Genomic DNA, 12,701 nt, shown 5'->3' on the forward strand with positions numbered 1-12,701 from the left:
CAAAGAACTTCAGCAGGCAACCAGAAGACAAGGGAAGTGAAAAGTTGTTCTGGTTCTGCATCGCAGACATGTTGCTTCTACAATGAGCTACATACGATTCTCTGTGGCGACCCCACCACGACCACCAAACCCAGTGTGGATACCTCCTAGGAGTCTGAGTCTGGGCCACCTCAGGCAACAACAAGGAGGACATTCTGGACAAGGAAAAGGAGGAGGAGGAGAATGGGAGACAGGTGAGCTGGGGATCCATTCTCCCTGAGAGCTAGAAGCTATTTTTAACCCTAGAGCAATCCAGCCGGATGCAGTACAGCATGATGGCTGAGCATGCTGGGGAAGGCACCTCTTGTGAGTATGCAATTCCAATCAAACTGTAGGAGTTACATGCTCTTGTATTTTATGTGTAATATGAAGAAGTGAGGTGCAGGGGGTATCTGCTTCCCAGTGTCCACTCCATTATGATTATTTTGTGATCTGGGAAGAAAGTTCCTGATTGCAGCTTTCTGAACAGACTTGTGTTCCTCAAGATGTGCGCATCATGCACCTTTCCTGACCATCCCATGTTGATGTTGGGTGAAACGCCCCCTGTGATCCACCAATGCTTGAAACACCATTGAAAAGTATCCCTTTCAGTTTATGTACTGTTTTTGGCAAGGTGGTCTGGTGCAAGGATAGGGATATGTGTGCCATCTGTCAACCCACTGCAGTTAGGGAATTCCATTATGGCAAAACCATCTACGATGTCATGCACATGGCCCAAAGTCGCTACCCTTCTTGGCAGAAGTTGATTAATGGCGCTTCATACTTGGATCACAGCAGCTTCCATGGTGCATTATCAACTCTGCATTGATTTCCCACTAACTGGTAGGTGTCTGGCACTGCAAGCTTTCACAGAGTGATGGCTACTCATTTCTTCTCCACTGTCAGAACAGGTCTCATTTTAGTGTTGCTGCACTTCAGCTCTACACAAAATTCTTGGAAAGTGGCCTTCTGCCTTTTGAAAGTTCTGGAGTCACTGCTAGTCATTCCATAGCTGCACGGTGATGTGATCCCAGCAGTCAGTGCCCATGTCCTGGGAGCAGAAACAGCGCTCCACCATGTTTGTCTGCTGCCCAATTGCCAGCAGCAATCAGGAATTGTTTCATTCTATGGCTTACATCAGGGCTGCTTGAAGGATCTAGCAATGAGCCATGTGGCGGCTCCTGTCTTGGCTCCTGAAATGCTGCAGGATAAGGCGCAAGGTGTTTGTAATGATCACAAGAAGGGTGGACAGCTGAGTTGGCTCCATGCTTCTTGGGCTATGGCGTATGCATGTCTAAGCAACGCTTCTGAAAAAAGGCATGGAAAAAGTATGGGCCATCTTCCATTGATATCGGGAGAGATGAAGGGAGGAAACTGCATCATGGGAGGCTGAAACCATGTGCCTGTTCCCCCTTGCAATAATGTTTTGGTACTATGAGATTTGGGATTTGCAAGCCCTTCCCAAAAACCCTTATGGCTTGTTCCTGAGGGATAGCTGTTTTGTGCATTCCAGCTGACATGCCCAACTGATTTAATTACGGCTGGGTGTTGATTTAAATTAAGTCGACTTGACTTTGTAGTGTAGACATGCCCTAAGGCTTTTCAAGATGAAAAGGATGATATCTTTGAACACAAGAATGCAGTGCTTTGTATCAATCTGACTTGGCTTTAAAGTAGCCTTTAACTCTGTTAACCAAGCTAGAGCAAACTGAAATTGAAAATAAGAAGGGCAATTGTTAACTGGATTTCATCTGGGTTTGGTTTTTTTTCCTGTATAGTGTATGTCTTCACTGCCGACTCTGCAGTGATCAGTGCAGCGGGATCAATTGAGCAGGTCGTAGATACCCGCTCAGTCGATCCCAGATGGGCTCTCTGGTCAACGCTGGTAATCCACCTCCCCAAAAGGAGTAAGGCTGTGTTGACAGGAGGGTGTGTCCTGTCAGCACACCACTGTGAAGATGCCATGGTACAGCAACGTAAATACGTCGATGGGAGATGCACAAGCTACATTATGCATATCTCCCAAGCTACATAATGTAGCTTGTGTATCTCCTGTTGCCTGCCAGCAGCAGTAGATCAGGCCTTAGTGAACACAAGATATTCTCTTGAGCTGTAGTACTCATGGGAGTAAACAAACTGTTTCTCATGTGTACCAAGGAATCCCAAAGATAATACACTGACTTGCAAAGCACTACGAAAGAATGGAAACATGGCCAGTTTTGGTTGGATTGGCCTTTCCCCTGTGAACAAAATGTCATTGAGAAGGCATGGAATACTTGGTAAAAGAACTTACGTTCCACTTTTGAGACCTGTATTTGTCTTATTACAGGACATATCACCCCATCAAGGAAGATGCATTGAAGTTCCGTTCACATTTTGATGATGACTGGGCATCTGGACCCAGGTAAATAACTTAAGGCTTAAACCTGTTTTTATCAAAGGTACTTTATTAATGTGATTGTATAACAACACATGCAAAATGAAAAGACTAACATGTCATACCATGCTGTTTTCAAGACTACAATATATTTTAGTTTATATGAAGAAGTAGAGACTTGTAGTTTTTAATCTCCATAATATTAATTTAGGCCATAATCTCCACAGTATGTTGTTTTTCATGTTCTATTTAGTGAATGGGAGTTTTTCTAAACCATTGTTGTTCTTACACTATATTTCAACATTGGCAGACTTTTTTAGCATATAGTAGCTAAATTTTAAAACGTTTTTGTTTTAAGAGTCAATTTATTTCAGACATTCTCCATATATTGAATAGGGAATACTGATAAAACCTGTAATACCTCTCAAACTGGTAAAAGCTTTAAATGCACCTGCCTTACTACTAGTAGTTCTTTTTTTTTTTTTTTTTCCCCTTAGTCTTATTTAATGCAGTGCCCAGAAGTGTGTGAGATTTTCTATGGTACAAATAGAAAGATAAGGTTCCTGCACTGAAGCACTTAAAACTTTAAATTTGCATTTGATGAGTAAAGGAGATAAAGAACAAGGGTTACAGTAATTTAGTGATGAGGGATGTTGATGTCTGTCTTGTACAACTATATCATGTAGTTACCTAGTTTAAGTGTTGCGCCATATCTTCATGGCTCTACTAAGTTTATCTAATACTTGTTACAATTACTCATAAGCAGTGAGTCCTCATGAATGAAGTCTTCAGGAGGGATTTGAATGAGTTAGGGTCCATGATGAGGCCAGCAAGAAATGAGTAAGCCCAGAATTGGAAGGACATTCCATGTATATAGAAGTGTGATAAATGGCACAGAAATGATTCTGGGAAGAGTAGGTAAATGTAGGTAATAGGAAACAGCTGGATAGGTAGGCAGCGTGGAATTAAAGGTCTTGAAGATGAGGATGAACATGACATTTGACGTGGTGGAGAAAGGCAAGCTAGAAAGGTGATGACAGTGTGAATTAGAGAATCTGTGTTTAATTTACAGATTCTGTTTGATATTGGGGACTCAATTGTCAGAGTCTGACTGCAAATTCCATTCTGAATGTGGGGCTAGTTGTGGTCCTGGTCTGTTTTTAGCTCCATGGTGGATTGAAAGACCCAGGGGTGGTGACACAAGGGAAGGCAGCCTACAAGTTTGTCTTTGAAAGGGTCAGCCCTAGCCCAGACAGAGCAATGGGGTAGCTGATGTCTAGGGGGAAACCAGTTGTCTCTAGCTTCTGTTTGGGCTGCGGTTTGAGAATGGAAAGTCCCCAGCCACAGAACAAAGTAACTAGGTGTTAGAAGTAGGACTTATAAACTTGCAGAGGAGAAAAGGAGAGGGGCATACTTTTATAGTAGGGGGAGTCCTGTTTAACTGCTCACCATCCAAGGAGGAATGAAGCTAGTTGATCTAGAGTGGGAAGAAAGACTCCATCATTCAGAAGAGAAGCCTTGTGCCAGAGAGGGATTCAGGATTCCTTAGAGTACTTTGGCCTAGGTCCATAGAATGCTCAAGGGTGGTGAGGAAACTGAGGCCAAAAAAGTGTGTGTGTGTAATATAAAATACTTGCTTAGATCTGTGTATTTCTCATGCTACCTAAGTAAAGAGTAATTTTGTTTAGAAACCCTTGCAGTTCCTGGATAGTGAAGCACATGAACATCACATGTGTCTGAAAAGGTCAAGTGTAAACAGAGTGTTCAAAAGGCTGGAACTCTGGCAAAGATTGCTACTAAAAAGTCTGGGGAAGACACTGGTCCCGGGGCCCAGAACAGCAAGATGCGACATTACTCCCCACCGCTCGCAGTCTGGACTGGTGTGTAGCTATGTCACCCCAATTCCTCACTCCTGGTCCCCGACTCACTCCGCTTTGCTGTGTGAACCACCCACTCCTGGGTCAGCCCACGCCCAACCTCATGCGAGTAATTGGTCCAGTGAAGGAGCTCTTCTGGTCAGCCACGCATGAGTTGACCCCCAGCAAATACCCCCAGTCCCAGATGCCACCCTGGGAATTGCCATCTTACAGGGTTCAGTTCTGCACCTTGCAAGCTCATTTACATTTGTCCATCAATTTATCAAAGAAATTGATATGCACCAGCTTTGTCACTCTAAGCAAAGTCTCTACACACACTCAATCCACATGCACTGTTTTAGATAAAACAAACTACAGCAAGATTTTAAGTGATCATAAATCAGAATAAAATAAATCAAGGATTTGATCATAATTAACTAAAAGAATAAATCCCAGACTAAACTAAATTCAACACTTCAGTGGTTTTTCAGTCCTTGCTGTTAGCTTACCCATAGCTGGCTGAGATGCCTCTTGCAGCCAGGGCCTCCCTTCCCCCCATGGGAAGTTTAGTGTCCTTGATGTTGCTTAGAAGTCAGATTCCAAGGGAGAGCCCCAAGACAAAGATGCCTCTTCTAACAAGTTTCCTCAACAGCCTCCCTCCCCCCGTCCCTGGGGTCAGGTTATCAGCCATGTCTGGCAATGGGCATGATTTCTTCCATTTGAGCCAAAGTGCTCAAAGGTGCTTAGGCCAGTCCATTCTTCCAGTATGCATGCCTCTGGGAAATGTGGAACCTCAGTTTCATGTTTGTCTGCATTCAAGTCAGGTGAGGCACACATCTGGGGACTTGACATAGCAGAGTTTCATATCTGTCCATATATATGACATTGCAGGAAACATGCTATCATAACAATAATGTTCAGTATGTCATCAGCATTCCAAAAATACTTTACACGACATACTTTGCATTAGACAATACATAGTTGCACTAGAAGTGTGAACATAAATGATACACAAATCACACTATAAGGGTGTACATGGGTACAGTGTGTCACAAAGACTATATGGTCCCGTTTCTGTGAAGGGGTAACAGACAGAGGAGAACTAGAGTCTGTGCTGAGGAAGTGTCCCAGAGAGGCTAAAGGGGGAGACAGTGCAGCAGGCTATTGGGTGCCAGGGGAGCTTAAGAGCACACCATGCTAGTGTACTGGGATCCACAAACAGAAGAGGGTGAATGTCCCACAGAGGGAGCTTTCCCAGGTCTGTGGGTGGTCTGATAGATAACGAAACAAACTTATGGCTGCATTTTGTATGGACTAGATAGAGAACATCTGGGTATTGGACTGACAACAGAGAGGATGTAGTAATCAAGATAGGAGATAATCAGGGCATGGGTAACAGCTTAACTTGCATTATATCACTTGTGTGATATATTATACAGAGGGAGATTTAAAGTCTATGAAACAAACTTTACTCAATGAAGAAAATGTATAGGAAACTTTAATGTTAATTAGATTTAAATTCTGTTACTAACTTAAATTCTGACCCATGGGTATTTTGGAAAGGGAGGTGGCGATGGAGAAAAGGCCATGTTTTGTTCATATATTTTATTACCTTGATTTTACTATCAATATTTTCTTAAAGGATACTGTGTAGTGGGGAATATCAGTTTAATATATTAATTTTATATAATATTGGTGAAGTATTTATAATTCTATATTCTTCTGAACAAGATTCTACATGATTAATATTAGGAAAAAATATATAACACGGATTTAAAATATAGCTTTATGATGGAAGTTGGGTGCCGTCTTACCTGTATAGAAGCTATTGCATTTCCATAATGATGCTTGGCTTTATTTGAGGTCTGAACACTGTGGAAAACATATCTGTTAGAAGTTCCAGCTCTACTTTAAATTTTTTTTCTGTCACTAGGTGCTAAGAAGCTAGTGTTAGTTACTCTATGCAAGCTTCCCCTATTTTCAGCGAAAGAAAGTAAATAACTCAGAGGAAGTGTGCAGAAACCTGGGCCTAAAGCATTGTGGCTTATTCTGAACTGCTGCAGTATTGAAAAAGCAGCAATAAACCGAACAGTAAGGTTAATGACCAAATGAAATGGCATATCTATAATTTCACTGAAGTGCCTTATTCCTTACAGCTAACGAGTGAATAGGGCTTTGCTTCAAAATCTATAAAATGGAAGATGTTAGCAGGATATTCAAGAGTTTTTTTTTTTTTTTTTTTTCTCTTCTGTTTATGATTTGTGTTGGGGTTAAAATTGAGTAACACCCATCCTGTGGCTTTGAGTGAGCTGTATATAGATTTCTGTTCTATTTGATTTTGTATTCTTATATTCACAAATCAGCTATACAAACTTTTCTAAGTTAGACTCTTGAGCTAACTGAAATAAAAAATTAGCTCATAAAAAGTTCAGAAGAAACACTGAAAAGTTAAATGGGGAAAGGAAGGTAAAAGACTGTACTTTTGTTTTCCCTCCATGGAAGCCTTAAAGGCAAGATCTGTCTCCCATTAAAATCAATGGCTACATCCCCACAGGCTCGAAGTTCAGTGTTTGACCTTTCCTCACTTCAATTATTCCAAGATACTAGGTGAAGGGATGAACCCTGGTTGTTTGCAGTTCTATCTGGCTTTCTGTGAGCTTGATTTTCGTGGCTGGCTTGTAGACTGAACTTCCTTATGTATCCTTTACTAATGCAATCCATTACGAGTTTAACTGACTCTTTCACTGACATGGAAAAGGTTTAAGGTATTGGAATGGATTCCAGAGTTTAAAAATTTGAAGAAACAACTTTTTTGCCTGATAAAATTCTTTCTGTAGATTTAATTTATAGAGGGATCATGTAAATTAGGAGAGATGTGAACTATTAGTTTTGGATATAGCTTTTTGCAAATGCAAACAGTCAGTATGGCTATCGGTTCAACCAAATTCTGATCTAGGTACTTAAGAAAATCTCTTAAAAGCAAATGGAATCTCATTTTAATCTTGTGTCTCCCAATCTGTCACACAATTAGTTTGTCCTATGCTAATGAAACAAATGTCCAGTTATAAGGCTGACAAGTCAGTTAAATGGCCAATCCCTCCCAAGGTGTTTCTGAAATTTCTTAGGTGACAATACAAAAATATAGAACAAACAGATGCTGAACTTCAAATACTAATAACTTGTAACAGCTCTCTTTAAAAAACAAAAAACAAACAAACCAACAAAAAAAACCCTCACTACTTTTCTTCTAAAGACATATTCTTGTGTCCAGATTGGTGGCCACGTAATTCAGAGAAAAATGTTGTTTGGCAAGATGAATCTCTTCCTTTTGGGACCCACCAATCTGTGTTACAAAGCAGTGCCCTACCAGATAGTTGACAAATAAACATGGATGGCTTTTTTTGCCCCATACTTCTGTTGGTATAATGTATAGCATTCAGAGCACTTCTCCAGAAAATTTGTCTGGAATTGTCTGCAAATCTCAAAATTGTATGTTTTTGATATCATTGTTGTATAACGGTATCTGTGATTGAACATGGCGAGGGTACTAGTATTGCAGTAATCATGTGGGAGGGAAGCTTAGTGTTCACCAAAACCCCTAGCATGAAGATACAAAATCTTGTGCTTTCCCCATTAGCTTATTAAGGTTTTTAAAAAAAAAAAAAAAAAAAAAACCAACAAAGTAAATGGTATGCTCAATAAATTATTTTTAACTTTTATTACTTCATCTGAAAACCATTTTTTTTCTCCAAGCATAACAGACATTGGTTTTCATTTAGGATTGCATACATACTAAATTCTAAGACAAAACCACTCTTTATATCCAGAGCTATGTGCACAACAACAAAACAAAATCTGGAATTTCTTAAATAATAATTCTTTTCTCTACCTTTGTTTTTGATATGTGGAAAAATATAAGAGAGAATTCATATGAAATAAAAATTTCAGTCCTAAAGGTAACTTAGAAATGTGTCCAGTAACTCAGAATAAGTATTCAAAATGTGAGTCTTACGTCATCATTAGCTATAAATGTCACTACTGTAATGGCATAAGAAAAAATTGTTCATATTCTAGTACTATCACAGAGATTACTCCAGTTCACCATTTTGTGCAGTTATTTACTTTTTCAAAATATATTGAGCACTATTAGGTAAATTCTAAAACTTGAAGCATGTTTTCTAAAGATTTCCAGTTCCTTCTGAAGAATAGAATCTTAAACTTTTGGGGTTCCTGAATCCAGTACCCCAAATACCAAAGCTAAATGCCTGCATCAGTAATCTCTCTAGTCACAAGTATTATTCTATGTTAGTATAAATTACAAATGATATATTAAATAAATTATATTAGTATAAAATACATAAATTACATATATTGCTAGTGACATGTTTTTCTATTACAACTTTAAGTATTAAAGGATAACATCTCCATTATTGTCATTCTTGGGTCTCAAGCCTCTAGTATAAAATTGGCAAAAACTCCCACAGCTGAAGAGTTTTGGAGAAGGAAACCTTTCACACCCATACACAACTAGGTGGAACACTCTAATCCTGCTTGTGAAAGGTATATCCCAGCAGTGCCTCTAACTGTCAGTTCCACAATCACAAAAGTCTTGATGGATACTATATTTCTGCCTATGCTTTCAGATAGACAAGGTCCAGCTATATCTATTTCTGATACTCTTTGCTGATAACTGATGGATTTTGTAGACAGAGGTCATGTCCACAGAAGTCAGCTCCTCTCCTAGTATACATTCAGACAAGAGTGTTCTTATCCCCCCACAGTACTACTAACCATTGTCCAGGTGCGGTTACTGTAGTCAGTCTTGATGGTGCTAACTGAGCAATAAGTACCTGTCTCAAGACCTTTCCATGGTGAGCTGCAAGCAGAGTACTTAATCTTTTAACAAGAATTACTTTTACAATTTACACCATGGTATGCTTTAAATCTTAGCTTTTGACATTAGGTGCTTTTATTTATGTGTAATATTGTGTGTGTGTGTGTGTGTGTGTGTGTGTGTGTGTGTGTGTGTGTGTGTAATGAGAGAGAGATTAGTAGGTTAAATGTGAATGTCTGTGAATTTGCAACTATTTTAACATCATCCATGCTACATGGGGTAACAGACTGGGATGTAATTATTAGAAAATAGTGGACAAATTGGAATGGTCTTGTTGTCTTCGATGTGTGTGCATAAACAGAGATATCTAAGAGAAAGATACTGTGCCTTTAAGAAGGCTTTTCTAAGCAATGAGCGAGGTGTGTCCAAAGAAGCATGCTGTGTCTTTCTGCTGATGTCACTCTGAACAAAATCTGGCTTTTAGTACCGGAAGCATTTAAAGAAATGCAGTTCAGTTTCATTTCTCAGTGATGGGGGAGAGAGCCTGAAGACTGCAAAGGAAGAATTTCAGGGAAAGATTTTGGATCAGAAGCTTTTAATTAAATTAAAATGGGGTAAGTTTGAATCTTCCTGTGTGAAGACATGTCCTCTTCCTTGATATGAAATAAGGCTTGTGGATTTGCTATATAACTGAGAAAGCAATCACACGATGTAGTGTCATACTAGCTAACCCATTATTTCAAAACTTCCAGCTGAAATCGATTGAACAAAAGCAAAGTAAGTTCAGTGTGTAAACATCAAACTTATTTTTTAACTTTGAAAATTGAAATATTTTGAAGTGGGTTACTTAAGGTTCTTGAACAATGACATGGAGATTTTAACACTTGCATAATGCTTAGGTTTAATGTAGAAGAAAATAAGATTTCTTGAATAGTAACTTGTTTCCTGTCCAGAGTAAATACTACAAGTGCTTGCCAGTACGACTCGTGTAGTGGATTTATTTTCCTGTCCTATCATATATATTTATAATCTCTAAATAACTTAAATTTAAAAATGCAGGGTATGAAATTCTAATCTGTATGTACCATAGCTATGATAATTCAACTATTAAGATAATATAAAAAAGTTTGTATTTCTCATTAGTAAGGGTGTACATGTGTCAGGAATAAGTGTTTTGAATTTGGAAATTCAAATAATTACTTACTCTTGCCGATACTTACATTGGATAATTTATGGCCCAGGCATTTACTGTGGGATGTAATGTTTGAGTAGTCCCACTGAAATAAGAAAATGTTAAAAGTTGAAGGCAATGAGACTATTAGTAAATGTTACAACTTGCAGTAAATATTTGCAGGATTGGTCCATAACTTGAAGCTGATGTAGCCAAGAAAACTGTCCCAATTATTTTCATATGGCAAATCTTGTATGTCAAACAGATTTTTTTAGTACTATTTTTATTCCCCAAATACAACAGAAAGAAATATTGTCTACCAATCTTAAGACACAACCCCAATACTGCCATACAGAGGGCAAACATAACCTTGGAGAAAAGAGGAATCTTTTTGTTAAATGTTATTACCAGCTCTTCTGTTCTTCATTGCTTTGAGCCTGACTTAGCAGGCAGATGTAGGGCAAACCTCATTAATATAAGTAAATAAAAAGGAAAAAAGACGCCCAGAGATAATATAAACACAACACATCAGAATAAGGTGTAAACTGGGACATAACTGCCTTGAGTCCTTTATTTCCATGGACCCTGGAATGCTATCTGCCTGTCATCAGTTAAAAGATTAGAGTGGGATATGCAACAGGTGACTTGGAACAGATTTTCCTGTGCCCCATTTTGCAGTCATGGCTAATGCATCCATGTGCCTGATAAATGAAGTGTCATGAGCACTAATACTATGGGGCATTTGTCTTGCAGTCAGAGTGATTCCTTGATGCACACTCTTAGACCAGAGTTGACAAATTGAACTGTGGACTCCTTCCAGGTGCTAAATTGGAGTAAGACACAAAAAATAAACTTGCTTAATGTCACCTCTCCATGGAAGTGGCTGTAGTTGCTAGAGGAAAGTTAAGGGGCAGGAGAGGAAAGGTGTCCAAAACCATCTCTGTACTGAAAATATGGTCCACCCTATGAAATTCAGAACCCCTTTCACAGTACTGAGGTAGAATTATCAGTGACTATTGAGTAAATTAGGGAAATAGAGTAGCTTAACTGATCTGATCCCACTTTTCTCAGTTTTTTCCCCTCAAGGCTTAGAAGGTGAATCTCCCTTGGGAAAATGGATTACTAGTGACTCTCCTAGTCTCTCTTCCCCTGTCATAATTATTTTAAAACTTGAATTATGTCTAAATGATTTAGTATCTTTATCAAACTCTTGTCCTGTTGAGTGGCTTTAATGGTGCCTGATGCCACCACAATTCCCAGAAATTATTTTTCATTTAATAAACATAACAGAAGCCTTACTTAGGTTCTGGGTGCTCTGCCATCAATTAAAACTATATACCAAGATTTTCAGAAATTATTCATGATTTTATCATGCCTGATCTGAGATTTCTTAAAGGACCTGACTATCAGGACGGGTGTGTTTCATGCTGTCTGGAGTGGCTCTCAACCATGAGTTCCAACTTCATGGCAAACTGTCAAAAGGCAGGGCAGAAGCCCCAAACTGGTTGTATGTTCTGTGATTAGATTTCACCAACCTTTTTAACAAGTGTGAACTTCTAAAGGCCTATAACAACCTTGCCATGGCATCACAAGACAGTCCTCTTGGGTGTTCCAGTCTATCTTGCTACCCAGGCAAACTGGACTTAATGATAGATGGGCCCTATCATACACCAAAAATCACAACAGTATTAAGGTTCTTAGTCCCAAAGGACCAGTTACTTACCCCATGTCAATTGTACTCAGATCTCAAATCAAAGACAAAGCTTGTAGCCACTCCTGTAATAAACAAACTAAAGGTGTATTAACTAGGAAAAAGAAGTAAGAGTTATTTACAAACATACACACACAAATGAGTCTTAGATTTTAAAATGTAATATATGCTTTTATAATGAGCAGATCCATATACCTTTTAGAGCTGACCCATGCCAAGCAACCTGGGGAATCTCTTGCTTATGTTTTGGAATCTTTGCCCCTCAGAGTCCAGACAGCATAAAGACCCCAGTTTCTCCTGGTCAGGGATTTTTATCCCTCCTCTCTCCAGAATCCAAGCTGATGAGATGAGTTTGTGTATAGGTCTCCCCTTCCTGGCAGTAGTAGGAATGCAGTCCTTTGATGCTGCACAGTGCCTCATTTGTCTTCAGTGAGCCATCTTTTATGCAATACAGGCTCTTTACCTTAATTAATGCCTCTTTTCCTGTTTGGTGAGTTACACGATTAGTGAGGCCTACAATGCAAACACTCAATATAACTATAGCATGGGATACAAGATATTATAAGTAGGATTAATACACATAGTATCCTACAAGCATCCATAAAGTCTAAACACATTCTTAAAATGCTAACATCTATTTTAACTATACCAACACTCAGGTATGCATTTCAGTCTTCACTGAGGCCCAGGGCCTTGGTCTGAGCTGGGATCTGGTCTGCCCCATCACAGGATGC

At 39.2% G+C, this 12,701-nt stretch overlaps 1 protein-coding gene across 1 annotated transcript in view; it reads left to right on the plus strand.

Annotated features, from left to right (window-relative positions):
• The window catches only part of SHISA5 (shisa family member 5), a 52,489-nt gene that overhangs the window by 6,291 nt on the left and 33,497 nt on the right, over window positions 1-12,701 (plus strand). The window contains exon 3 of the mRNA XM_067568113.1: window positions 2,348-2,422. Coding sequence (XP_067424214.1) covers window positions 2,348-2,422 — 75 coding nt within the window. The remainder of the gene's footprint in view (window positions 1-2,347; window positions 2,423-12,701) is intronic.

Source organism: Emydura macquarii, unplaced genomic scaffold (genome assembly GCF_026122565.2).
Source record: "Emydura macquarii macquarii isolate MOO-44397 ecotype Brisbane River unplaced genomic scaffold, CSIRO-AGI_Emac_v2 contig_2846, whole genome shotgun sequence".
NCBI lineage: Eukaryota > Metazoa > Chordata > Testudines > Chelidae > Emydura > Emydura macquarii.